Source organism: Somniosus microcephalus, chromosome 9 (genome assembly GCF_052327205.1).
Source record: "Somniosus microcephalus isolate GS21.2 chromosome 9, FLI_Smic_1.0, whole genome shotgun sequence".
NCBI lineage: Eukaryota > Metazoa > Chordata > Chondrichthyes > Squaliformes > Somniosidae > Somniosus > Somniosus microcephalus.
In genome coordinates, this window is record NC_140995.1 from 109,807,023 (window position 1) to 109,833,229 (window position 26,207).

Consider the following 26,207-nt stretch of genomic DNA (forward strand, 5'->3'; position numbering starts at 1 on the left):
TAAGCCCATCGCTACCAAAAGCAGGCGTTACAGTGCCGGGGATAGGAGCTTCATTAAATCCGAGGTAGCAAGACTCCTGAAGGAAGGGATTATTGAAAGTAGCACCAGCCCATGGCGAGCACAAGTGGTGGTAGTGAAGACTGGCGAAAAACAGCGCCTAGTTATTGACTACAGCCAGACGATCAATCGCTACACCCAGCTAGATGCATACCCACTCCCCCGCATATCTGACATGGTCAATCAGATAGCACAATACCGGGTGTTCTCGACGATTGATCTGAAGTCGGCATACCACCAGCTCCCCATCAGGGCTGAGGACCGCCAGTACACAGCTTTTGAAGCTGACGGTCGTCTCTGCCACTTCCTCAGAGTTCCCTTCGGCGTCACCAACGGGGTTTCAGTCTTCCAATGGGAGATGGACCGGATGGTTGACCAGAACGCGCTCCAGGCCACTTTCCCCTATCTAGACAACGTCACCATCTGCGGCCGCGACCAGCAGGACCATGATGTTAATCTAGAGAAATTCCTCCGTACGGCCCAGCGGCTGAACCTAACATACAACAAGGACAAATGTATGTTTCGTACCAAGCGCCTTGCCATTCTTGGCTGTGTAGTGGAGAACGGAGTCATCGGCCCCGACCCCGACAGGATGCGCCCCCTTATGGAGCTCCCCCTCCCCCTCTGCCAAAAAGCACTGAAGAGATGCCTAGGGTTTTTCTCGTACTATGCTCAGTGGGTGCCCAACTATGCGGACAAAGCCAGACCCCTCATCAAGTCCACCTCCTTCCCCCTGACAGCAGAGGCCTGTGCAGCCTTCACTCTCATAAAAGGAGATATTGTGAAGGCCACAATGCACGCAGTGGATGAGTCCATCCCTTTCCAAGTGGAGAGCGACGCATCTGACTTTGCCCTAGCTGCAACCCTTAACCAGGCGGGGAGACCCGTGGCCTTTTTCTCAAGGACCCTCCAGGGCCCTGAGATTCGACACTCCTCTGTCGAAAAGGAGGCCCAGGCCATTGTGGAAGCTGTGCGACATTGGAGGCATTACCTGGCCGGAAAACGATTTACCCTGCTCACTGACCAGCGTTCAGTAGCTTTTATGTTTAATAATAAGCAGAGGGGCAAAATCAAGAACGACAAGATCTTGAGGTGGAGAATCGAACTCTCCACCTACAATTACGATATCTTGTACCGGCCCGGGAAACTCAATGAGCCCCCAGATGCCCTATCACGTGGTACATGCGCCAACGCGCAGGTCGATAGACTGAAGACCCTCCACAATGACCTCTGCCACCCGGGGGTCACCAGGTTTTTTCACTTCATCAAATCCCGTAACCTGCCCTACTCCATCGGGGAGGTCAGGACCATGACCAGGAACTGCCAAATCTGTGCCGGTGTCAGATGACTTCAGCACATGACCCTTCTTCTGCCGGTTTTCTTAAAGGGACAGGCCCCATAATTTTTTGACAGATGAATTGTCAGTGTTTGACAGCATTGACAATTACTGTCCAAAGGTGAGCCCTAGTACCCAGGCTCACTAATGACTCTCTCCTTTGGAGAAAACAGATGGCAGCTGCATGTAAGATTGCAGAAGCCATCTGTCAATTCTCCCAATCAGATGAGGCTTCAGAGAAAAATCAAATCTTGTCACCTGCAGATACATATAAACAGAATAAAAATATTCCTCAGTACATTCTCTCACCTGTCATACTTACACCTGTGCACCATTGCACGCATCACACTACCTCTGCAGCTGTCATTTGTACACTTACACTACAGCAGACCCACAGCTTGCCTCGCTGACCCTAGCGGGGTTTCCCGCCGTCGAGAAGCCCGCATCAGCAGGCGGAAAATGGTGAAAAGCCTCTTAACTGCCTGTTAACTACCTGTTAACAGGCAGTTAATTGGCTCTAATCCCCTTCCCGCTGCTAGGAGACGGGTCCCTGCGCGAGTCAGGGACCTGCCTCCAGGAAAGATGGTTCGGTGGTGGGTTGGGAGTGTGGTTGGGACCTGCTCCCAATTTTTCCCATTTTCCCAGCAGTCCTGCCTCCTCAGGGCTGGTAAAATCCAGCCCTATATATTTATATTTTCAGGGATGATTTTTAAAAAACATCACCTTTGATTGGCTGAAGCCCAGCCCGTAGAGGCTGTTTTTCAGATAGTCATTACACAAACAGGTCAACTTATGATGCGTTTAAAGTAGGATTAGATATTTCATCTGTTGAACCAGCAGCTGGATTGCACCTAGACAAGATAAATCGTCCGCAGTGCTCTGTTCGTTAATATGTGAAAGACAACATTATTTCATATTCTCTGTTACTGTTGTAAATCTTTACTGGTCCAGAGTTTAAAGGTTTGAAGCTAGGTCCGAAGATGCCTGATCTCCATGTTGATACCTCTGTTACCACTATGTCAATCTTTGAGTGATAGAATCACAATGTTACAGAAACAAGTTATAGGCCCATCAAATCTCCACAGGTGTTTTTCTTCAAGTGAAGCCACTCAGTCTAATTCCACTCTCCTGCTCACTCTCCATGCCCTTTAATATTTCTCTTTTTCAGGCAATCTAATTTTTAAATCGAATTTCTGGACTTTGTTTCACCAAAAGTTTGTGCAGAAAATAAATGACCCTCTCTAAGGATCTTTTTTCTATCCTCGCCTTTAATTCTTTTTGTGGTTATCTTAACTTTTTACCTTCCTGTTACTGTCTCTCTGACTAGTGGAAACACCCTATGACTAATCTGTTAACCTGGACTTCTAGTGGCAGTTTCTGTGGTCCAATCAACTATGTTAAGATTATTATTGCACAGTTATTTACTTGTGTCTTATTTTCTACTTGTTTCAGCTTTTGACTGTGATTATTGTTGCGTTTGCTAAGATAATCCAGAGGCCGTAAGCAGAGTTCAGTTCATGTTGCTTTTTAATGGCTGCTCCACACACACACCCTCAGGCAAAAGCCATCGAATACCTATACACAATACAATGATAACAGCACTATCAAACTCCATGTGCTCAGGCCAAGGCAATTGAGTACCTATCACCAATATCAGACATAGCATTTCCTCCCCCCTCACAGAATTTCAAACATGAAATGTAGTGACAAAGTCTTGTAGGTGGCCAGGGCGAGAACGAGTACGAACAGGCCGAGGTGCAGACTGGTGAAGAGCAGGCCGAAGTGGGGACTGGTGAGGTGTAGGCTGAGGCACAATATCTGCTTGAGGGTTGGCTGGCTGAGCCACATGTGCATCCCGCCACTCTGGGAGTAAGGCTTGGGGATTAGGTCCGTATAATCCCGCATCAGGGGGTGCTGGCACCTTCCGAAGGTGACTGGCATGCCACCGAGAGCCGTCAGTGAGGCTGAAAGTGGCTGGTCCAAGCTGGTGGCTGATTTGGAGAGGGGAGGACCAGAATGACGCCATCTTATTGTTGCAGTGAGGCCTGCGGACTCTGACCCAATCGAAGACTGAGATGTTGGGCGCCTTGGCCCTCTTCGACTGGTCGAAGCGGAGTTACATCTTCTCCTGCTGTCTAGTGACTGTGGCTTGAGCCGGTGGAGCAGGGCTCTGAGCTAGCGAGGGGCGGAGCCTGCCAAGGGGCAGCATGAGCTCACGGCCTAGCATGAGGGATGCAGGTGAGACCCCTGTAGTGGAATGCTGGGAGGCTCTGTAGTGCAGCAGTGTGTGGAGGAGGGCCTTGTCAAACGCACACCCCTGGGATAGGTGTGCTCTGAGGCCATTTTTCAGTGTCTGGTTAAAACGCTCCACCCCCCACCCCATTTGACTCGGGGTGGTAGTATGTGATAGATGCCCTTGCTCTCAAGGTAAGAGGAGAGTTCCGAAGAGACCATTTGGGGGCTATTGTCTGTGGTGATGGTCTTTGGATGCCCCCAGCGGGAGAAGAGGGACTCAAGGATATCAATGATGACCCGAGAGGTGACGGAGCCCACGGCAGTGACCTCTGGCCATTTTGAGTGCAGGTCATAGGTCACCACTAGGAACCGTTGATGGTGGGGGACACCATGGATCTCCCCGCAGGCGTCCAGCTGCAGGTGCTCCCAGGGCTGAGAGGGCCAGGCAAGGGGTTGCAGGGGTGGAGGAGCTTGGTGGCCAGTCTTGCCACTTACAAGGCAGGCTGCACAGTCCTTGACCAGGGCCTCGATTTCCCTGTCGATACCCGGCCACCACACTAGGTCTCGGCATCATTGTTTGAGCTTCACTATGCCCAAGTGGCCCTCATGCGCCATGGATAAAACACGCGCACGAAGGGCACTTGGGACCACAGTGCAGAACCCACGTGCAACACAGGAGTCATTCCAGCAGGAGAGCTCCTCTTTAACTCTGGAGTAGGCAGACAGTTCCTCAGGCACCTTGCGAGGCCAGCCATCTCTGATGAAGGTGCACAGCTGGGAGAGGGCCGGATCCTGTTCAGAGGCCTCTTTGAGCTCCTGGAGAGAGACTGTGGTTTGGAGAGGCGTGTGCAGCATCTGGACGATATCCTGTTCCACATAGTCAGACCCGACGAGTGGGGCTGGGGCAGAGACAGTGCGGGAGAGCAGATCTGCAACAACATTGTCACGTCCTGGTGTGAACTGGAGACTGAAATTGTATTGGCGGAGGCAGTCAGACCAGCGGTGTAGACGCAGTGGTCTGTGGGCTGTGCCGGATGTCGACAGCAGGGCAGTGAGAGCCTGGTGATCGGTTTGCAGGGTGAAGGCACGGCCATACGTGTACAGGTGCCACCGCCCACATGCCCAGACGCACGCCAGCGCCTCACGCTCGCCTACTGAGTACTTCTGTTCGGTGGGGCTAAGGGCTCGGGAGGCAAAGGCGATTGGTTTCTCCACTCCATTCTGTATCTGCGATAACATCGCCCCCACAGCTGCAGCGGACGCGTCGCAGGTGATGAGGGTGGGGCTGGCGACGTCAAAGTGAGCCAACACTGGAGGCGACATGAGCTGCGATTTGAGGAGGCGAACAGCTGCTGTACAGGCTTGTGACCACACCCAGGGCTCATCCTTTCACAGGAGCTGGCGCAGTGGGGCTGTGGTGGCTGAGTACTGGGGCAAAAACTTCAGGTAGTACCCAGTCATGCCAAGGAAGGAGGCAACCTGTGCTGCAGAGCTGGGTTCTGGGGTGCTGTGAATGGCATCCACGTTTGACTGGAGTGGGGATATACCGTCAGCCGACAACCGAAACCCACAAATTAGATCTCTGAAACAGCAAAGACACACTTTTCGCCATTCAGTGTGAGCTTGTGTTTCGCTAGAGCCGTGAAAACTCTGTGAAGGCGTTCGTCGTGAGTGGAGGTCGAGGGCCCATGCACGACGATGTCATCCAGGTAGATGGCCACCCCAGGAATGCCCGCGAGCACAGAGGACATCACCTTTTGGAAGCAGCTGGGTGCAGAGCTAAGTCCAAATGGCATCCTGGTGTACTGAAAGACGCCAGCATGTGTCACAAAAGCAGTGAGGTCCCTGCTGCTGGGGTGGAGGGGAACCTGTAGATAGCCCTGTTGAAGGTCCAGTTTCAAGAACAGGATGGAACCATAGAACTGCGCTGTGAGTTCCTCTGACGTGGGCAGTGGATATTTGTCAGGGATTACGGCCTTATTCACTGCTCGAAGATCGACACAGACACGTAGACCACCTGACTTTTTCGTTGTGATCACCAGGTTGGAGACCCATGGGGAGGCATCAACTGGTTTGATGATGCCAGCTTCCAGTAGCTGCTTTAGTTCAGCTGTGACCCCGTCACAGAGAGCAAGCGGGATGCGGCGCAGTGGCTGAATGACGGGGGTAACGATGGAGTCAACCATGGGCTGGTGGGTGAAGGCAGTCAGGCAGCCCAGACCCTCGAAGAGTGCTGGCCATGTTTGGCGCCACGGTGAGGCAACGTGCAGAATCGCAGACCCGCCGGTGTCCAAGAGAGAAAAACCCAGGTCAGTGAAAAGATCCAGTCCCATCAGGTTAGTTCCTTGGCGTGCCACATGAAAACAAAAATCTGGCAAAACTTTTGTTCCATAGCGTACAGTGAGGTTGACTGAGCCCACTAGTCCAATTTTCGAATTACCATACCCGCAAAGGGTAGTGGAGGGCGCAGAGAGTGACAGGGAGCTGAAAAAGCGTTTGAATGTGTCCACATTCAGCAGTGAGACGCTGGCACCGGTATCCAACAACAGCAGAATGCACACATCATTCAGGTTAATTGTGCATGACTTGAAAGCCACTGCTGGCCCAGAGCTCACGTTGTGAATTATAATGCTTGAGGACTGAGAGTGTTCATTTGTAGCAACCGGGGCAGAGCGGCAGACATTGGCAAAGTGATTTTGTTTTCCACAATTGCGACAGGCTTGGCCGCGCACGGGGCAATTCTGCGCTCTGGTAGCATGTGAACGAGATCCGCAGTTTCCACACTGTTGCTACGGTAGTGCGCGTTGCTGTCGTCGCGCGAGCATTACCGTGTCGGGGCCGAGAACGCTGTTACTGGGTGTGTGTGCTAGTTTCGCTGCACATTCGGCTGCAGACTCCACTTGCAAGGCAATGTTGACTGCCTGTGACAACGACAGATCGTCGGACTCGAGTAACAGTCTTTCACGCACTCTCACGTTGGTGTGCTCTATTAGTTGATCACGCACCATCTCGTCTTGTAGTGCACTGAACTTGCACGAGCTAGATAACCCCCTCAAATTAGCCACGTATTGATGCACAGACTCGCCGGGGAGTTGGTGACGCTGTCTAAAAATGAATCGCCGCAGGAGGGCACTTTGTGGGGCAGAGAAGTGTGTGCTTAACAGAGCCACAGCCTCATCATATGTTTGAATTGAGTCTGCTGTGCATAATGTCCCAAGAACACGCTGGCCCTCCGCTTCCAAACAATGGGATAACAGTGCCTTTTTTCGTGATGTACTCACATTTTCTAGTCCAAGAGCAATGAGATAGGTTTCAAAGGACTGTAACCAGCGAACCCATGGGATCGGGGGCTCACCTGGTAGTGCAAGGAAGGGAGGAGGTGGTGGAAGAGAGATTTCAGCCATCCTTGTCGCCAAATGTTGCATTTGCTAAGATAATCCAGAGGCCGTAAGCATGTTGCTTTTTAATGGCTGCTCCAGACACACACCCTCAGGCAAAAGCCATCGAATACCTATACACAATACAATAATAACAGCACTATCAAACTCCATGTGCTCAGGCCAAGGCAATCGACTACCTATCACCAATGTCAGACATAACAATTATTTCATATGTGATGGAGGGATTCACTGACTGATGGAATAAAGTTAAAATTCTGTAGAATGGATTATGCTTTATTAATGGACAGGTACCACAAAACTGCCCAAAGTGCCTTTGCACACTTAACCATCTGAAAATAAATACTTTCATATCCAGATCTTCTTTGAGAAATCTATGCTTTTCTAAAACCTATGGCAGCTCATTTAAAAAAAAAACTATTTTCCCCCAGTGGCTCAGTGCTTTGATGGAGTTACATAGACCTTGAATGATCTAAATGGGGACAGTGGTAGAGGTGCTACAAGTGACATCAGAATGCCTGGGTTAGAGGGGAGGGGGAGGGAAATGTGTGGCATATGGGATGTTCTGCCCTCGCAACGCGATTCTATGCAGAGCTAGACAGATAGCGAACAACTCGATATCTTCCAATAAAATCACAAGGCTTGACTTTTCTTGTAACGCTTTACTGAACGATTCTAATTGTAAAACTGAAATACAACACAGAAATGGAAGCACACATTAGTATACAGGCGCATAACTGATATGTATACACAGATTTAGGTACGCCTGAGCAACACAGTACATTTAGTAAACTGGGAGGCATTCTCTTTAAATTAGCCCTGTACATAGTGTATGAAAATACAGCTACTAGTTAATCAGCTAGACAGAGAAAAGTTACAACTAAACATTTTCTACAACATGCAGTGCACACTAATCATCTATAGCATTCTAAAATACTTACAGACAAACAATTTCCAAGACTCAAGCATGGGGACAATACAACTGCCCGGAGCCTGTGCTGCTGTAGGAGCACCGTGGTGTAGGTCTGTGTCCCAGCGAGGACTCCACGAGGACTACGTAGCAGTCCTGTGGGGAGCGTGATGACCTCATCACGCTCGGTAGCGTTGTCCGCGCTTGGGGCTTCACGTGATGCGCGTGGTCGCGTTTCTGGCCGTGGAGGCCGAAGTCGGGAGCGGGAGCTGGAGGCCAGGCTGAGCCGATGCTTGCCGCGGGAGCGGAAGATCGCGTCGCTCCCGGCGGCTGGTAGATGCGGCCGAAGACGCTAGGCCGGGCTGTGCCGGCAGCCTTTCTGGAGAGCCGAGTCGGGCCGGCAGCCGCCTCACGCACGTACGTCACGTCGTACGTGACGTGACGTCAGCACGCTAAGGCGCGTCTTAAAGGGGCAATGGCCCTAAACGGTGAGTTAAAGGGGCAACGGCCCTAACAGGTAAGTTATACATATTTAAGTAGGTTATGTACATACAGTAAGGTTAAGTTAGAGGGAGAGACAGCACACTCCCCGCTTGGTACAATTCCATTTGTACCACTACAGATACAAAATAACCTGGAGAAAACGTCCTTTGGCTGCCACACGCTCAGAGTCCGTTCTCTAGATTTCTTCGGAAAGGAGGATCTCTGAGACTGGCCTCAGAAACACTTTGATAGGCCCCTCCTTGACAATCTTCACCTCCACCTTGCGGACCCTCTTGTCCCTGGTCGGCAGAGTTTTGACAACCAGGCCCACTGGCCATTCATTTCTGCGTGCTTGGCTGTCTTTCAGCAAGACAACGTCTCTCACTTTGACGTTTGGCTTGTCTTCTGTCCATTTCCTACGGCTCTGTAGGGTGGACAAATACTCTCCTCTTTGCTTGGGGAATGTCTGTCCCTCTTCAAGACATTTGAATTCCTCCTTGAAGACATCATGCTGGACAGAGCGAATGATCACACCTTTGGCTTGTGAAGGCTCACTTGTGCTGGATACTTCTTTAGAACGTTTCCATCCTTTGCGTTCTATGTTGTCCGAATTCCTCTTGAAGGATGCTGCTACATGAATGAGTCGGGCTGTGGTTCGGCAGAGTGTTCTCCAGCTTGAGAATCGCTCGAAGCTTTGTGAGCCCAACTGAGATTCTGAGGCTTTGGTGACCAGGGTCGTAACTTCAGGCCGAATCTCAGTATCAGCTTCAGGCTCCACAAGGGTGAAGGGATTGGACTCAGGAGTCTCCTCTGTGTTGACATTAGACAGGAAAGAGGGGCCCGAGAACCAACTGCTTTGCTGTAGGTGTGCTGCTGGTATAGACCTGGTAGCATGGTCTGCAGGGTTCAGGTCTGTGGAGACATAGCACCACTGGTCAGGGTGAGTGGATCGTCTGATATGAGTCACCCGGTTGGAAACATACACGTAAAACCTTCTTGTGGAGTTGTGGATGTAACCAAGTACAATCTTGCTGTCCGTGAAGAACTTGACGGCGCCCACATCGATGTCAATCTTGTCTCTGATCAACTGTAGGTTCCATTTTGCTTCTTTTTCTGGGAGGAGTGGAGCATCCCACTCACTCTGATCCGATGAGAGTTCCCGTACTAATGCTTTTCCTTGCATTGTTATGGGAGCTACGAACCCCAAAGGGTCGTACAAACTGTTGACTGTGGACAGGATGTCTCTCCGTGTGAATGGCCTTTCTTCACGGGACACCAGGAATGTGACGCTGTCTGTTTCCAGGTTCCAGGAGAGCCCCAGGCTCCGTTGAAGGGGGGGAGGATCCACTCCAAGGTGCAAATCCTTCAGATCCTTGGCACGGTCCTCTGCAGGGAAGGCTTCCATCACCTGTCCACTGTTCGATGCTACCTTGTGTAGTCTCGGGTTGGACTCTTTCCATGGCCAACAACTTTCAGGACGGCCATCTAACTCCAGAAGGCCCGAACTCAACAACTCTCGGCGGATAAGGCACCCAGCGAGGTCCTGTGTACCCTGTGGCTCGGGTGAGGACTGCTTGGCTGGATTGGCCGAGTGCTGTGGAGGTCTCTGTAGGTAAGTCTTGCTTGTTTCTTCTCCTTTAAGCTCAGTGTCTCCAAAAACAGGCTGTTTGCTACTGTGTTGAGTAGCTGGTTCTGCGTTGAGATAGTTGGATGTTTCCTTGGAGAACAATTTGGAGTGTTGTTGGACACACTCACTTGTACGTTGCACTGGACTGAGGGGCTGTCCCAGAACATATGTTTCCTGGCTGGGCTCCCCGCCTTCGTTCTCCTCACCTTCTTCATAAGCTGCGGCTTTAGCTTTAGCGGCAGCTCTCTGGCTTTGGAGAATGTGGAGACTGGCAGCGAGGTCAGCTCTCTGCTTCATAACCCTAGCTTCTTTTTCAGCAAGGGCCAATTGAGCCTGGGCAGCTTTTGCCTTGGCACGTGCTTTGGCGGCTGCAGAAGCTGTCGATGACGACGGTCTGCTGGACTGCCGAGATGATCTAGTGGATACTTTAGAGGACTGTGCTGTCTGCTTCATCACACTAGCGTCGAGGTCAGCTCTCTGCTTCATCACACTAGCGTCGAGGTCGGCTCTCTGCTTCATAAGGTCAGCTTTCTGCTTCATCATACTAGCTTCGAGGTCGGCTCTCTGCTTCATAAGGTCAGCTTCTTTTTCAGCGAAGGACAATTGAGCCTGGGCAGCTTTTGCCTTGGCACGTGCTTTGGCGGCTGCAGAAGCTGTCGATGACGACGGTCTGCTGGACCGCCGAGATGACCTAGGGGATACTTTAGAGGGCTGTGACTTGGCATCGTTTGCTAGGAGAGGCTCATGCTTCTCGCTTGACTGGTCGACGTCCTCTATGGTATATTGTTTTCCTGAGCGTAGACTCATGGTAGCTGAGTGGTATTTTCCTGTGCTTGAGCCCGCTGTGCTGTTGTCTTTTTACTGTTCTGCCCTCGCAACGCGATTCTATGCAGAGCTAGACAGATAGCGAACAACTCGATATCTTCCAATAAAATCACAAGGCTTGACTTTTCTTGTAACGCTTTACTGAATGATTCTAATTGTAAAACTGAAATACAACACAGAAATGGAAGCACACATTAGTATACAGGCGCATAACTGATATGTATACACAGATTTAGGTACGCCTGAGCAACACAGTACATTTAGTAAACTGGGAGGCATTCTCTTTAAATTAGCCCTGTACATAGTGTATGAAAATACAGCTACTAGTTAATCAGCTAGACAGAGAAAAGTTACAACTAAACATTTTCTACAACATGCAGTGCACACTAATCATCTATAGCATTCTAAAATACTTACAGACAAACAATTTCCAAGACTCAAGCATGGGGACAATACAACTGCCCGGAGCCTGTGCTGCTGTAGGAGCACCGTGGTGTAGGTCTGTGTCCCAGCGAGGACTCCACGAGGACTACGTAGCAGTCCTGTGGGGAGCGTGATGACCTCATCACGCTCGGTAGCGTTGTCCGCGCTTGGGGCTTCACGTGATGCGCGTGGTCGCGTTTCTGGCCGTGGAGGCCGAAGTCGGGAGCGGGAGCTGGAGGCCAGGCTGAGCCGATGCTTGCCGCGGGAGCGGAAGATCGCGTCGCTCCCGGCGGCTGGTAGATGCGGCCGAAGACGCTAGGCCGGGCTGTGCCGGCAGCCTTTCTGGAGAGCCGAGTCGGGCCGGCAGCCGCCTCACGCACGTACGTCACGTCGTACGTGACGTGACGTCAGCACGCTAAGGCGCGTCTTAAAGGGGCAATGGCCCTAAACGGTGAGTTAAAGGGGCAACGGCCCTAACAGGTAAGTTATACATATTTAAGTAGGTTATGTACATACAGTAAGGTTAAGTTAGAGGGAGAGACAGCACATGGGATCTAAAAGAAGGGAAAAAATGCATTTTAACATTGGTCTGTTCACATTGTTAATGTACACAATCAGTAAATTGGTATAGCATCACATTGTGTGGTACAGAGTGGTATAGTCGAGTGCCTTGTAGCAGGTTGTATGTTAGGGACTGGTATCTGTTGCATCAGAAGACTGGAAAATTCTGCCCAGTTTGTGTGTTCCATATTTTGTTATGTAAACTTAATTCAATTCATAAATAGTTTAAAAAGTTTGTCTCAAAATACACTTGTAATTTTATTTGTTTGGTTTTAGAAAGAAGATGGTCGCAATCATTTAATTAAATTGCTAAAATGGGAAGATTTTGATGAAGAGAAAGATTTAAAACCAGGCATTCTTCTTGACTATCTGTATAATACTATTATATTTGCTGCTGAAAAAGGATTTCCATGGCCCAGTGTGGCACTGACAGTACATTTTTCAGAGGAACTACTTTACGAAACTAAAGGTAATAATAAAATGCAAGTTATTGTAATGATTTTTATAACAGAGTTAGCTCAGAGACATTGCTGTTGAAATAGCAGTCACTGATTAATGAATTTAGAGACATTGGCCTAGAAATTCAGTTTGGGCCCGCCAGCTGGTTTGCGCCCAAAAGTTAGCGCTGAGCGCGGAGCCAGTTGCGCCCGTCAGATATTCGGCTTTTGCGCCCCAAGTCGGAACCGGGCACTATTCCAGGGTGTGCCCGCCCCCGCTTGGGGCGCTGAAACTGAATTTCACCGCTGTAGGCGCCGCTGCGCCACCCGATGCGGTGCGGCAGGCTGCGGTACTGCAGGCCTCCTCCTCTTAAGGTGGAGGTGCCTGCAATGGGGAGATCGCCGCTGGATTGTGCCGGCAAATGAGCCCGGCACCACGGAGAAGTGCCGGGCTCGCGGAAAGCAGCCGGCAATGCCGCGGGGGGGGGGTGGTGGAGGAGGCCGGGGAAGGAGGTGCGGGCAGGCGGCCGCCGAAAAAGCGGCCGGCCGCACCTCCACCTTTATGCGCCCCACTAAGGCTGCAGTAAGGCCCTGGTCTCCGGATGTAAGTAGCGGCCGCCACGGAGGAGGCGGCGGCAACTGAATATGGGATTCGGGCTGGCATCGGGGCGGAACCGGGGCACTGCGCACACCGATGACGTCATCGGTGCCGGCGCAGCGCTACCGGCTACCGCCGCCATTACCGCAGCGCTGAATATCAGCGCGAACTCCTCTATTGGTGCAAAAGCCCTCTTTGGGCGAAAACTGGGTGCAAAGCCAACCGAATTTCTAGGCCATAGTTTCTAATATATGTCCCCAGGTATTGCTCGTGGGTAGCCTGGGATTTGGAATGCATGTTCTGATGTTTACTGTGGTCCCATTGCAAATATGAAGGCATTTTGCCCAGCAAATATGTACAGCAAATTTACTGAAGCAGTATATCACATGACTGACACAAAGCACAAACATGACATGCCTTGCTGATATTAAAAGATACAGGGCTCACAGATATAGGCCTAGAAATTCAGTTGCGTTTGCGCCCACTTAGGGGCGAAAGAGTGGGTTGCGCCAGAAGTTTTTTAGTGTCCGAAATTAAGTTGGGCCCTAACATCGGCGTTAGCCGGTAGCGCTGCGCCGGCACCGATGACGTCATCGGTGTGCGCAGCGCCCCGGTTCCAACTCGATTCCGTTCCGAAGGCCAAATTCAGTTGCGGCCGCCTCGCCCGCAGCGGCCGCAAACAACATTTGTAAAACGGGGCCTTGCAGCTCCGAGAGGCCGGCGCATAAAGGTGGAGGGGCGGCCGGCCGCTTTCCCGGCGGCCGCATGGCCGCACCTCCCTCCCCGGACTCCTGCACCACCCCTCCGTGGCATTGCTGTCTGACTCCCGCGAGCCCGGCACTTCTCCGTGGTGCCGGGCTCATTTGCCGGGGGAATCCAGCGGCGATCTCACGGCTGCAGGCAGCTCCTCCTTAAGAGAAGGAGGAGGCCTTGCAGTACCCCAGCCTGCCGCACCGCATCGGGTGGCGCAGCGGCAGCTGGACGCCTGAAATAGAATTTCATCGCCCCAAGCGAGGCGGCCAAACCCTGCAGTAGCGCCCGCCTCCGTCTTGGCCCGTCGCAACTGAATTTCAGGCGGGCGCTGCGGGAATCTGGGCGAGCGCTAAATTTCGGGCGCTGAAGACCTGGCGGGGTCTTACTGAATTTCTAGGCCATAATGTTTACAATATTATTTCCCAGCACTTTCCAAATTGTATTTAAGATGCAAGTAGCTTTGTTCTCCTTGCTGCTTCAAGCTTCTTATTTACATTTATTTACATTATCAAATATTTTTTGCTCTACCTCCCATGAGAGATTTGCAGTTCTTCCTAAAGGTGTTGTTGCTGTAGCACTGCTCAGTGATCTTTTTTATTTTTTATGTTGTTTTCTGTTATCCATGCCTCATAGATTGTACATTTTCTGCCTAGTCAATTACAAATTTAATTGACAACTTAACTGATAAGTGTTTATTTCAGCCAATCGCTAATCTTTGTCCCATAAATGTGTGAAATCCTGCAGCGTGAGCACTTTTGAAATGTGACTTCTTTGAAATAGTAATATGGCATACATGCAAGAATTTTAATTATACAGATATATGTAAAATACAAGTTCAAGTTTCTTTAAATAACAGAAATGCCAGGAAGAGATAAGTGTGATGTAAAGATTTTGCAGCAATGTCTAAATTCGTCTACCATGGGTATTATCACATGTATATATATCTGTATATTATTAAGAGTCTTGGATATGGTACACATTTCTTTCCCACAAGCCCTTACTTCCTGTATCAAAATTTTACAAAATAAACTATAGAATATTATATTAGTAAAAATATAATTGAAAATATGGAAGTAGGAACATTATTTTAAGATTTTGGGATACTGTACTTAAACTTAAGGAAAGGCCGGACAACAAAATGCTTGCACTGATTAAAGATTTCAGAAATTAAAGTGTTTGTTTTTCATTGAAGCTTGATTCTATATTTGTTTTCAGTTTAATTAGCAAAGCCTACCCATGTGAAAACAGCAAGCTCAACTAAAGTAGCCCTGTAATTCATCTCGCAAACTTCGCATTGAAAAGCTGGATTAATTACCTTGGTGGTGTCTTCATTCTTTGAGAGGAGCATTCTCCACAGAGCATAGGAATGTTCCCCTTGTTCTGTTGGCCCTGGTGTATCATGCAATGTCATGAAGTTTTCTCAACACATGCTTGGCTGTTGCTGCCGTTTCTAAAAAGGCAATCAATGTACCTGATTGTCAGTTCATTTTGGCCTATTCCCGAGTATCTGGGTACATCATAAAAATCCTAATTTTGAAATGACAAACCCTGTTTCAGAGGCTGTGGGGGATGCATGAGAAGGAGTGAATTACGGCAAACCAGTCTTGGTGAGGTGGGCTAAAACAGGCGTTAAACCCCATATTTGCATGTGCAAAGGGACTAAAGCCTGTTTCAGGCATGGGTAAAGGACGCACACTTTTTGTCCTTACCCAATATAGGTGGTGCACCTCCAGTCGGAAATGTGTGCATGCTTCCTGTTTGCCATATTGGGGCCTTAGTAGTCCAAGTAGCGCCTCTAAAATGGGCGCTGCTTTATTAATTTCTAGGCCATTGTGTCCAGTTTCTGGCACCACACTTTAGGAAAAATGTCAAGACCATGGAGAGGGTACAGAAAGAGTTGCTACGGTGCTAATGACAGAAAATACATAGGATGACATATTTCCATCATCAGCATTTTATTTGTATATGTCTGCCTAAGTATTCAGTGTCCACCACTTCCACTAAGAAAGCCGAGAAGTGATGGCAGTCAGTGGAACTGATGGAGCATTATCCCTCTGGATTTTCCAGAGCTTTGTTCTGTGTATTAGTTCCATTGTTGCCCACATTGGTCTTTTCCCTCTGTTACTTTTCTTCCCTAGTGGCATATATCTTTTTGGTACTCTATGGTATTTCTAAATGTGATCCACTTTTCTTCCATGTTTATTTCACTCTTACAGTGCTGCCCAGCCCAGTTTCTTTAGATTATCTGCGTCCCTCAAAATTTGTCTCTAAATGTTTCTATTGTACTCGATCTCTTTTCCATCATAAGTCTAACCTTAAATTTTATAGCAAGGAATATTTAGTTTCCAGTGTTGCCTGGCTAAAGCCAATTTTCTTTCAAAGCCTTAACAATGGCCCAGTAATTCCGGGCACAACGCGTGAGTAAGGACGGGGTACTCACGCGTGTGCCTGGAGGAATTGCCGGTTTTCAGCATGCACAGCGCATGCGCTGAAAACCGGCATTTCCTGTCCTCTGACCCAAGGGGTTAAGAGGCAGAACGCGCGTGACTGCACAGGCAGCGCGTGCGCAGTGAAATTCCTTTTTTTTTTCCAGAGTTGCCCGAGTGTAAAGGCCCCCGGTTTTTACGCGTGGAAAAACCAGACGTAAGTACTTAGTTTTACAGGTAAGTGGGCTTTTAGTACAATGTAGAATTTTTTTTTCCACAGGTTTATTATTTTTAAAGAATTTACAGTAAGGTAAGTGTAGTTTTAGACCCTATTTTTAAAAAAATTATTTTTTTCAAAAAATTGATTAATTGTTTAAAACATTTTTTAAAACTTATTTATAGTTAATATAATCAGTGGGATGTTTTTTTAAATGTTATTTAAAGTTAAAGTAGTGTTTTGGCAGCCGATACTTTTCATGAGTTTGACAGCTCTCTGTCAAACTCATGAATGAGTTTCCCCTCCCCTGATTGGCTGCACAGTGCTCACCTGATCCCAGCCAGCACATCGCACTAACTACGCCGCTGGATCAGGTAAGCACATCGCGCCGACATCTGAACCGGGCCAGTGACAGGAAATGCAAGCAGGCCCGGGCTTCAGATGTCGGTGCGCAGGGTGAGTGCACATCGGGGGCTTGCACGCGCGGCAAGCCCCCGATCCTAATTTCAGGGCCATTATGTTCCTTTATTCTAATTATTAATGTCTCTAGTTTTTTTACTTAATTTCAAATGCTTTGCATATTCACACATAAACACTGCAACCCTGATACATTCATACTCCTTAGTGCACTTTTTTCTTCTTTTTCTTCTTTCTTTTGCTACCTTTCTCCTTAACCTCTCTCCAGTTGACCCAACATTAGCTCTCCATATCCCCCTTGATATCTCTGCCCCTCCCCCGCATGAACTTACTATTTTAGATCCTTTGCCTTTTTACTATATTTACTCCTATCTCTTCCCCATATGTTTTAAGATTTGATCTTTCCACACCTCACTAATTTAAATCCTTCCCCACTGCTCTGTCTACCCTCTCGCCATGGACATAAAAGAAGAGACATGGGGCTAGATTTTCAGTTGCTTGCGCCAGCAGTTAGCGCCTTAAGAGAAGTGATTTTCGGGCGCTATGCGTGTAGCGCCCGGGCGCAGCGCAGTTTGCGCCCCGCCCCAAATTAAGTTGCCCGTTAGCGCCGGCGCAAAGTTTAGCGGCTGCCCGGATGCGCGCGCAGAAAATGACATCACATCCTCGTGCAATGCCCTTTGGCCGCCCCGAATCCAAACTTCAGTCGGACCGCCCCATTGTGCGGCTGGCGTCCAGAGCGTTTGTAAAATGGAACGCAACACACCCTGGGGAGCGCAAATTAAAGGGCACTCCTCCTGCACTATAAAAGGCAGTCTGCATGTGTTATGTGGAAGCATCCAGTGTGTTGTTGTGAACGGTGTATTTATGTTTCCGACCACCACCACCACCACCTCCTCCTCCTCCTCCTCCTCCTCCTCCTGCTGTTTTCCCCCCCAGACTCTGCCTTTGAAAGAAACACATTCACCCCTTCCCCTTTAAGAGCTCACTGGCACCAGAGTGTCTGCCGTGCGCTGCGCCCGAGCTCGGGTGTTGCGCTCTGCACTGCCGGCTTAGCGCCTAAAGATAGTAGTGGAACGCCTCTTTTAGCGCTCCACCAACCTCTTAGGGCGAAGCCACTGAATTTTCGGCAACGGGGCGCTACTTTGGGGCGGGCGCTAACTTCGGGCGGGCGCTAAGGTTAGCGCCCCAAAACTGTCTATACTGAAAATCTAGCCCATGGACTGTTTAGTATAGTTGAAGTTCTAGAACTTTCCTGTGCCCCATAACTTATCCTAATGGCCTAGAAGTCTGAAATCCTCCCTTCTACACCATTTATCTAGCCATACGTTCATCTGTCTAATCTACTCCCTAACAGCCTGGCACACGGCAGTGGGAGAAATCTTAAAATTTGTACCCTGGAGATCCTTTTTATTCTAACACCTAAATCCTCAAGCTCCCTTTGCAAGACCTTCATCTGTTCTTAATGTCAGTGGTTTTAGCATAAACCAAGACTTCAGGTTGTTCACTTTCCATTTTCAAAACCTTCACTGTCCACTCCTTTAGTCCCTAACCCTGCTACCTGGGAGGCAACAGACCCATAGAGGACTCCTAGTCATAACTGTAGAAAATTACAACTGGACCTTTCTTGGTTCCATCCCCACCCATAATCATTCTGCATAGACCCATGACATTGATCATAGTTTCACTCCTCATGTAACAGTCCTCACCTGTGTCATAGCTATTCAGTACTATGATAAATGGACTCAGAAACTCACTCGGCTGCTTTCTCACTCTGCTGACCTTGATTTCCATCCTATAGCTTCTTTATCATCCTTTAGCTCTATTCCTTCTAAAACTGTTATCCATTCCCAAAGTTACCAGCAAGACAGTAAGTAAATTGAGAAAACAAATAATAAATTATTTCGCAGACATCGCAGACAACTTCAGATTTTGAGGTGTTTCCTACACTACCTTGACCCAAATCCTTCCACAGAGGTTGTTCACCCACCTCCCTTCCTCTGCCTCATTATTTCTCTCTAAATGTGGAGTGACCAGCTTCTGCAACATGTGCTCAAGGAACCTTTCATCATTCTGTGTTATGTGGATATTTTTCAACTGTTTCTCAAGCTCCATATATTTGAGTTTAAGCAACTCCACTTGACACTTCTTACATTGGTTGTTTTGGGCAGGCATGGTTTCCAAAAAATCCACATCATACAGGTTCTGCACAACACGGGTTTGCACTGTACTACTGTGATAAATGGACTCAGAAACTCACTCAGCTGCTTTCTCACTCTGCTGACCTTGATTTCCATCCTATAGCTTCTTTATCATCCTTTAGCTCTATTCCTTCTAAAACTGTTATCCATTCCCAAAGTTACCAGCAAGACAGTAAGTAAATTGAGAAAACAAATAATAAATTATTTCATTTTATTTTGTTTTCATTTTCAGGGAAATCCATGCAAGAGGCTCTTGGAAAATTGAGGGATAAATGTGAACAGTACCAATATAAACTGAACCCTAATTACCTCCAACAGTTAGTCAATCATTTCCTTGAAACTTTCTTCAGACATTATCGTCTCTACCAGTTTGTACTGTGTGAAGTCAGAGAGCTTGACCAAGCCATATATAACCTTGAGGTCCACGTACCCAAAGAAGTACCACCTCTGAAGGATGGTATAGACGTTGAGCTTTGGAGATACCAGCAACACATGGCTAAACTCAGTGAGGCTGAAGCTCAGTTACGGGCCAGTATGTCAGTTTTCCGTGAGACCATGCAGCTGAAAAGTGAACAAGAACTGGAGAAATTTTATGAGGACCTTAAATTGCAAGATAAAGAAGTGATTGAAAGAGCAGTAAGTGAGCCCTTCCCTTTTAATCAGTTGCAATTACCTGGTTTTGAATGTGTCAATATGCAGTGTCACAAAGTTTTACCTGCGGCAGTCTTCCGGGGGAATTAAATTGGAGGAGCTTGGATTAGGCTAATTTATTATGGCAGACAACACACTGCAGTATTGATGTAAGCTTCTAACAGGAATTGGCAAGCTTTTCTAACAAAATATACTCCATAAAATTTGGTTTCATGATGACTGTGCCTTCCTATTTTCTTATTTGATCTAAAATGTGTTGTCAAATGGGGTTAAATTGGGTTCAGATAGAAGTGGCTGTTAAAGCAGTCTCAGTCTGCGGGTATTCACTGCAACTTTTAGCATTGGTCAAAACAAAACTGCTTCGTATTGACGCTCTGCTTGTAGTGTAAATGTAGCCTTAATGTACCTTCAGCAGGGATATAGTATAGCTTCGTTTGTCTACTCAGTCAAGAGACAAAAATGTAGGAAGTAAATCAGTCAGGTATTAACATACATTAGCAACGTTCCAATTGAGTACTATATCTGTAAATTGTATTTTAACACTAAGCAAAAAAACGAATGAACTTGCATTAATACAGCGCCTTTCACATCCTCAGTACTTCACAGCTAACAAATTGCTTTTAAAGTATAGTTACTGTTGATATGTCGGCACCAGTGTTCCCCCTATTTTTTGGGGGGTGTGCTGCCCCTTTAAGGGGCTATGTGGCCTATTCAGTTTCGCGCATGTGTAAAATTAGACATTGTAAAAACCAGTCCTGGGCTGTGCGTGACTGGCAGAGAGCTGCACAGCTTAGAGGGAACGTTGGTAGGTACAATGCCATATTTACCATAAATTAAAAAAGTTGAAAGTTTTAAAGATGAATTCTTTTAAGACCTAAGGGGGGTTAAATTAGATAACCCCCTAAAACAAGCCCAGGAAACGCAGTGTGCGATTAACCCACGCCCATTCATTGCATTGCAGGAAGCATGTTAAGTTTGTGATACCTGCTGTTTTAAATGTTTTCTGCATGCAGCCAACACTACCCGCACTGTTCATTGACTGCACGCATCAGCGGGGCGGGGGGGGGCGATATTGCGGGTAGCTAGCGCTACTTAAAGCCACCCTGATCCTCTTAAAGAGGAGGTGCTTTGTGGCTGCAAGAAGTGGTGGGATATTTGCGGAACAGCTGAACATGCGAGAGAGCGTGCACTAGGGTTTTCTGACAATGCATTGGAGGCCTTGGTGCAAGTCGTGGCAAGGAGAGACATCCTGTATCTGCAGGGTGGCTGGAGGCCCTGCAGACAGATGCTCAGGAGGCAGTGGGAAGAAATAGCGGTGGAGGTCAGTGCCAGGAGTGTAGTTCCAAGAACATGGATGCAGTGCAGGAAGATTTTTAACAATCTGACACAAGTTGTCGAGGTGAGTGAGTTCAATCTTCAAATGGCATATCCTACCAAATATACCACTACCCTCATCTACAGCTCAATTCTCTACACCTCCATCACTTAGCTACCAACAATCTCTATCAATCAGTACTCAACCCTTCAATTAATATGGCTCACCTCACCCTCACACACTTAGCACTGTGCAAGTCTCGCACACACAACTTGCAGCTTTCACAGACTGGTAGCTATTCAACCACAGCAGCCACATCACCCAAACATATTGCAGGACTTTCACTGACACACTTCTCTCTTTGTTGCAGAAGAAGGAGGCACATAACAGGAGGCAGCAGGAAAGAACTGGAGGAGGACAAGTGCACCTGCATATTTTAACCCCCATGGAGGAGAGTGTGCTGGCGATCATGGAAAGAACATAAGAACATAAGAAATAGGAGTAGGAGTAGGCCATTTGGCTCTTCGAGCCTGCGCCACCATGTAATAAGATCATGGCTGATCTTCTACCTCATCTCCACTTTCCTGCACTCATTCTTCTAAACTCTAGAGAATATAGGCCTAGTCTACTCAATCTCTCCTCATAGGACAATCCCTCCATCCCAGTAACCAGTCTGGTCAACCTTTGTTGCACTCCCTCTATGGCAAGTATATCCTTCCTTAGGTAAGGAGACCAAAACTGTACACAATACTCCAGGTGTGGTCTCACCAGGGCCCTATATAATTGCAGTAAGACGTCTTTACTCTATACTCAAATCCTCTTGTAATAAAGGCCAACATACCATTTGCTTTCCTAATTGCTTGCTGTGCATGTTAACTTTCAGTGATTCGTGTACAAGGACACCCAGTTCCCTCTGAACAACATTTAAAAAATACTCTGCTTTTCTATTTTTCCTACTAAAGTGGATAACTTCACATTTCTCCACATTATATTCCATTTGCCATGTTCTTGCCCACTCACTTAGCCTGTCTATATCCCCTTGAAGCCTCCTTGCATCCTCCTCACAACTTACATTCCCACCCAGCTTTGTATCATCAGCAAATATGGATATTACATTTGGTCCCCTCATCCAAATCATTGATGTAGATTGTGAATAGCTGAGGCCCAAGCACTGATCCTTGCGGTGCCCCACTAGTTACAGCCTGCCAACCCAAAAATGACCCGTTTATTTCTACTCTCTGTTTTCTGTCTGTTTACCAATCCTCAATCCGTGCTAGTATATTAACCCCAATCCCATGAGCCCTAATTTTGTTTAATAACCTCTTGTGTGGCACCTTATCGAATGCCTTCTGAAAATCCAAATACGCCACATCCACTGGTTCCCCCTTATCTATTCTGCTAGTTCCAACCTCAAAAAACTAACAGATTCGTCAAACACGATTTCCCTTTCATAAATCCGTGTTGACTCTGCACAATCCGATTATTATTTTCTAAATGCCCTGTTACCACGTCCCTAATAATAGATTCTAGCATTTCCCCGACTACTGATGTCAGGTTAACTGATCTGTAGTTTCCCGTTTTCTCACTCCCCCCTTTCTTAAATAGTGGGGTTACATTTGCTACCTTCCAATCCGTGGGAACTGTTCTAGAATCTATGGAATTTTGGAAAATGACAACCAATGCATCCACTATCTCTATAACCAACTCTTTCAAAACCCTAGTATGTAGACCATCAGGTCCAGGGGATTTATCGGCTTTCAGTCCCAGACCAAAGGGTCGTGAATGTTAGACCCGTGGTTCAGTGGATAAATAATCACACGGATGCTGTACATTAACAAATAACAGGTCTTTACTGGAGGAGGGTAACCTCTAGACTGGGGTACAGAGGCATGCGCACAGCGTATATACCGGTGTGGTCACTGCCGGTACTACAGTATACAGGAGCTGTAAAAAGTAGTTCTGACTTAAAGGCACATACACTACAGTGAATCTTTGGAATTCTCTTTGCCAGAGAGCTGTAGAGGCTGGGTCATTGAATATATTTAAGGTGGAGATAGACAGATTTTTGAATGGTAAGGGAGTGAAGGATTATGGGGAGCAGGCATGGAAGTGGAGTTGAGGCCAAGATCAGATCAGCCATGATCTTATTGAATGGCGGAGCAGGCTCGAGGGGCCAAATCACCTACTCCTGCTCCTACGTCTTATGTTCTTATGTTCTTATTAATTTCCCCAGTACTACTTTTTTACTAATACTAATTTCTTTCAGTTCCTCATTCTCACTAGACCCTTGGTTCTCCACTATTTCCAGGATGTTTTTTGCATCTTCTTCCGTGAAGACAGACACAAAAGGCCGTGATTTTCTCGATCGATGCGGCTTGGGAGCGGGTCAGCTGGTTTCTGGGTTCTAGTCCCGCCCCAAACTTCATCCGGCCCACGGACGTGATTTTATGTCAATTGGCCTTGTTGAGCCCACCCTGCAGGCTTGCCGGCCAATTAAGAGGAAGCCGGTCAGATGACATCTTTTGATGACGTGTCATCTGCCGGTTTTCTTAAAGGGACTACGCACAATTTTTCTTTGACAGCTCATTTCTCAGGGTTTGACAGCAATGAGGTGCTGCAAACACTGACAATGACTGTTCACAGGTGAGTTCTTGCACCCAGGCTCTCCAGTGACTCCCTCCTTAGGATAGAACAGATGACAGCTGCAGGTGAGGTTACAGAAGCGATCTGTCACTGGTGAGAGAGGTTCTCCCAATGAGATGGGACTACACGTACAATTCAAAACTTGTTACCTACAGAAAAGTCTAAATGAATTAAAAATGAATTTCCCAATATCACCTTACCTCTGAAACTCACCAGTGCACCATTGGATCCTTCACACCAATTCTGCAGCTGTCATCAATGCAGAAACATTACAGCAGACTCACAACACGCCACATTTACCTGGCGTGGTGTTCGGATGTTGGGAAGCCTGAAGTAGAAGTGTCAAAATTGAAAAAGAGCCTGTTAACTGCAGTGGCTATAATCCTCTTCCCACCGCTAGGCGTCGGGTCGATGCGCAAATCGGAGACCCGACACTTGGAAGATTGATTGGAGGCGGGTTGACAGCAGGTTTCCTGCATTCCTTCTTCCACCCGTGCCACTCCTTGCTATTGCCAAGATGGTGCAGTCTGAAGCCAGACCCTCTAGGCCCAGAGCTGCCCGGTCATCCTCCAAGGCCATCTGCAGTCTCCTCAATTGAAGGTCAGCAGCCTTCCACCACCCATGCTGCAGCCATTGGGTAGCATCTTTTAGGAGCACTAGGTTAGGAAAAGGCACATGGAAGACAGGCACAAGGGTGCTTCATTTAATTTTATATGCATTATTTATTGAGTGAATTTATAAAAATGTTTTTGAATGTGCATTTTCTGGTGGTTTTTATTTTTGTGTTGTTGGCAAGAGGATGATGTGATGGTCAGTGGTAGAGGAAAGGTAAGGAGTATGGGACAGTTGGTAAATGGGGAGGTGTTATTGAGGTTACTGCTATCGCTCATGAATAATATGGTCATGTAGCGCCTGGACAGAAAGCTGCTGTCTACATTGTAGCCTCCCTTCCTCTTCCTGTAACTCCACTTCCTGTTGTACTTCATCCTCCTCCTCCTTGAGCTCTTGCTCCTCAGCTTCTTACCTGATAGGTGGTGGCAAGGGCTGTTCTCTCATAATGGTCAGGTTGTGCAGCATGTAGCATACTACCACAATCTTGATACCCGCTCAGCTGAGTACTGCAGGGCTCCTCCAGAGCGCTCCAGGCAGCAGAAGCGTTGTTTGAGTATGACAATGGTATACTCCATGATATTCCTTGTAGCAGCATGGCTCTCATTGTAGGCCTGCTGTGCATGTGTGTGTGGGTTCCTGACTGGAGTTATGAGCTATGTCATGAGGAGATAACCCTTGTTGCCCAGTAGCCAGCCATTGACTTGCTGTGATGGTTCAAATACAGGTGGAACAGAGGACTGCCACAGAATGAAGGAATCATAACTACCGCCAGGATAACGGGCATTCACCTGCATGATGAGCTGCCTGTGGTCGCAAACTAGCGGCACATTGAGGGAGTGAAATCCCTTTTCGTTTATGAAAATGGCCAAGTTCACATGAGGCACACGCAAGACAATGTGCATGCAGTCAATAGGATCCTGCACCATGGGGATGCCTGCAATCAGTGAAAACCTTTGTGCTTGCTCCGCCTACTTGTCTCTGGCAAGAGATGATAGTATTTCTCTTTCTATAGGGAGCCTCAGTGACCTCCCTTAGTGCAGTGCACTGCAAACTGCGAGATGTTGCTTATATCTCCAGCAGCAGGCTGAAAAGTTAAGAGCCATGGTCATCTTGACAACCACAGGCAATGCTGTCCTTACCCTGCTTTGAGGCTGCAGTTGTGGCTGCAGCAGTTGGCAGATTTCGCTCGCGACCTCTTTTGTGAAGCAAAGATGTCTTGTGCATTGGTCCTCGCTGAAGTTCAGGTAAGAAAAATGCTCCATGAAGACCTCGGCAGATATGGTCCCCTGCTGAGAGCCCTTCTCCCCACCTCCCTCTTTTAGCAGCTTGTTCTGTTCTGTGTGGCCTCTCTTCATTCTCCCAGTCATGCTCAATTCCCAGAAGAAACCCTACCAGGCCATCCATGTCTGGAAGCAACTTTCAGCACACGTTTTTAAAGCACCAAAAAAGTACTTCACCACCAGCCAGACCACTCTCTGTAGAGTATTCAAACTTTAGCCATGTATAGGAAATGCGTACAATTGCACCAGTAGCCAGAAGAAATAATCCAGCAACTAACCTGTAACTACTTCATGATCCTTTTAAATAGCGCTGGTGGGGTCTTTCATTCCATTTAACATCATATTTAACTGTGTGAGGTTAAGACTGGAGTGTGACTTCAAATCAGTGTTGCACACTCATTCGCATCATCACCTTGCTGCTCTACATATTGCCGGCGGTTGTCAGGTGTGCACGCGCGCAAGCCCCTTCACCTGGAATGTATCCTGCGCATTTCCTGTCGGAAGTGTGCGAGCGCATCTCGGACCACATTTTCGAGTCCTATGTGGCCACATAGTGAATAAAAAACGAGTGCTACATGGCTCAATTTAGCCCCCAAGGAGTCTAGATGCAGTATTAGAGGAACAATGGTTTGTGATTATTGTGTTTTAGATTTTGAGCACTGTACTGCTCAGCAGAAATATAAAATATTGGACTCAGTTAGTGTATTAAGCATTCATATGATAACATCGCACAATATAATTTGTAGGTTTCATTTTTAATTCTGAAAAATCCGTTTTTTGTTGCATTTGGCAAATTTAACAGCAG

General features: G+C 47.8%; 1 protein-coding gene across 4 annotated transcripts in view; it reads left to right on the top strand.

The window, feature by feature from the left end:
* Window positions 1–26,207, top strand: part of c9h8orf74 (chromosome 9 C8orf74 homolog) — a 59,042-nt gene that overhangs the window by 22,643 nt on the left and 10,192 nt on the right. For all 4 annotated transcript variants that reach the window (XM_085997002.1, XM_085997005.1, XM_085997004.1 and 1 more), the window contains 2 exons: window positions 12,132–12,324; window positions 19,134–19,537. In XM_085997002.1, the coding sequence (XP_085853128.1) occupies window positions 12,132–12,324; window positions 19,134–19,537 (597 nt within the window). The remainder of the gene's footprint in view (window positions 1–12,131; window positions 12,325–19,133; window positions 19,538–26,207) is intronic.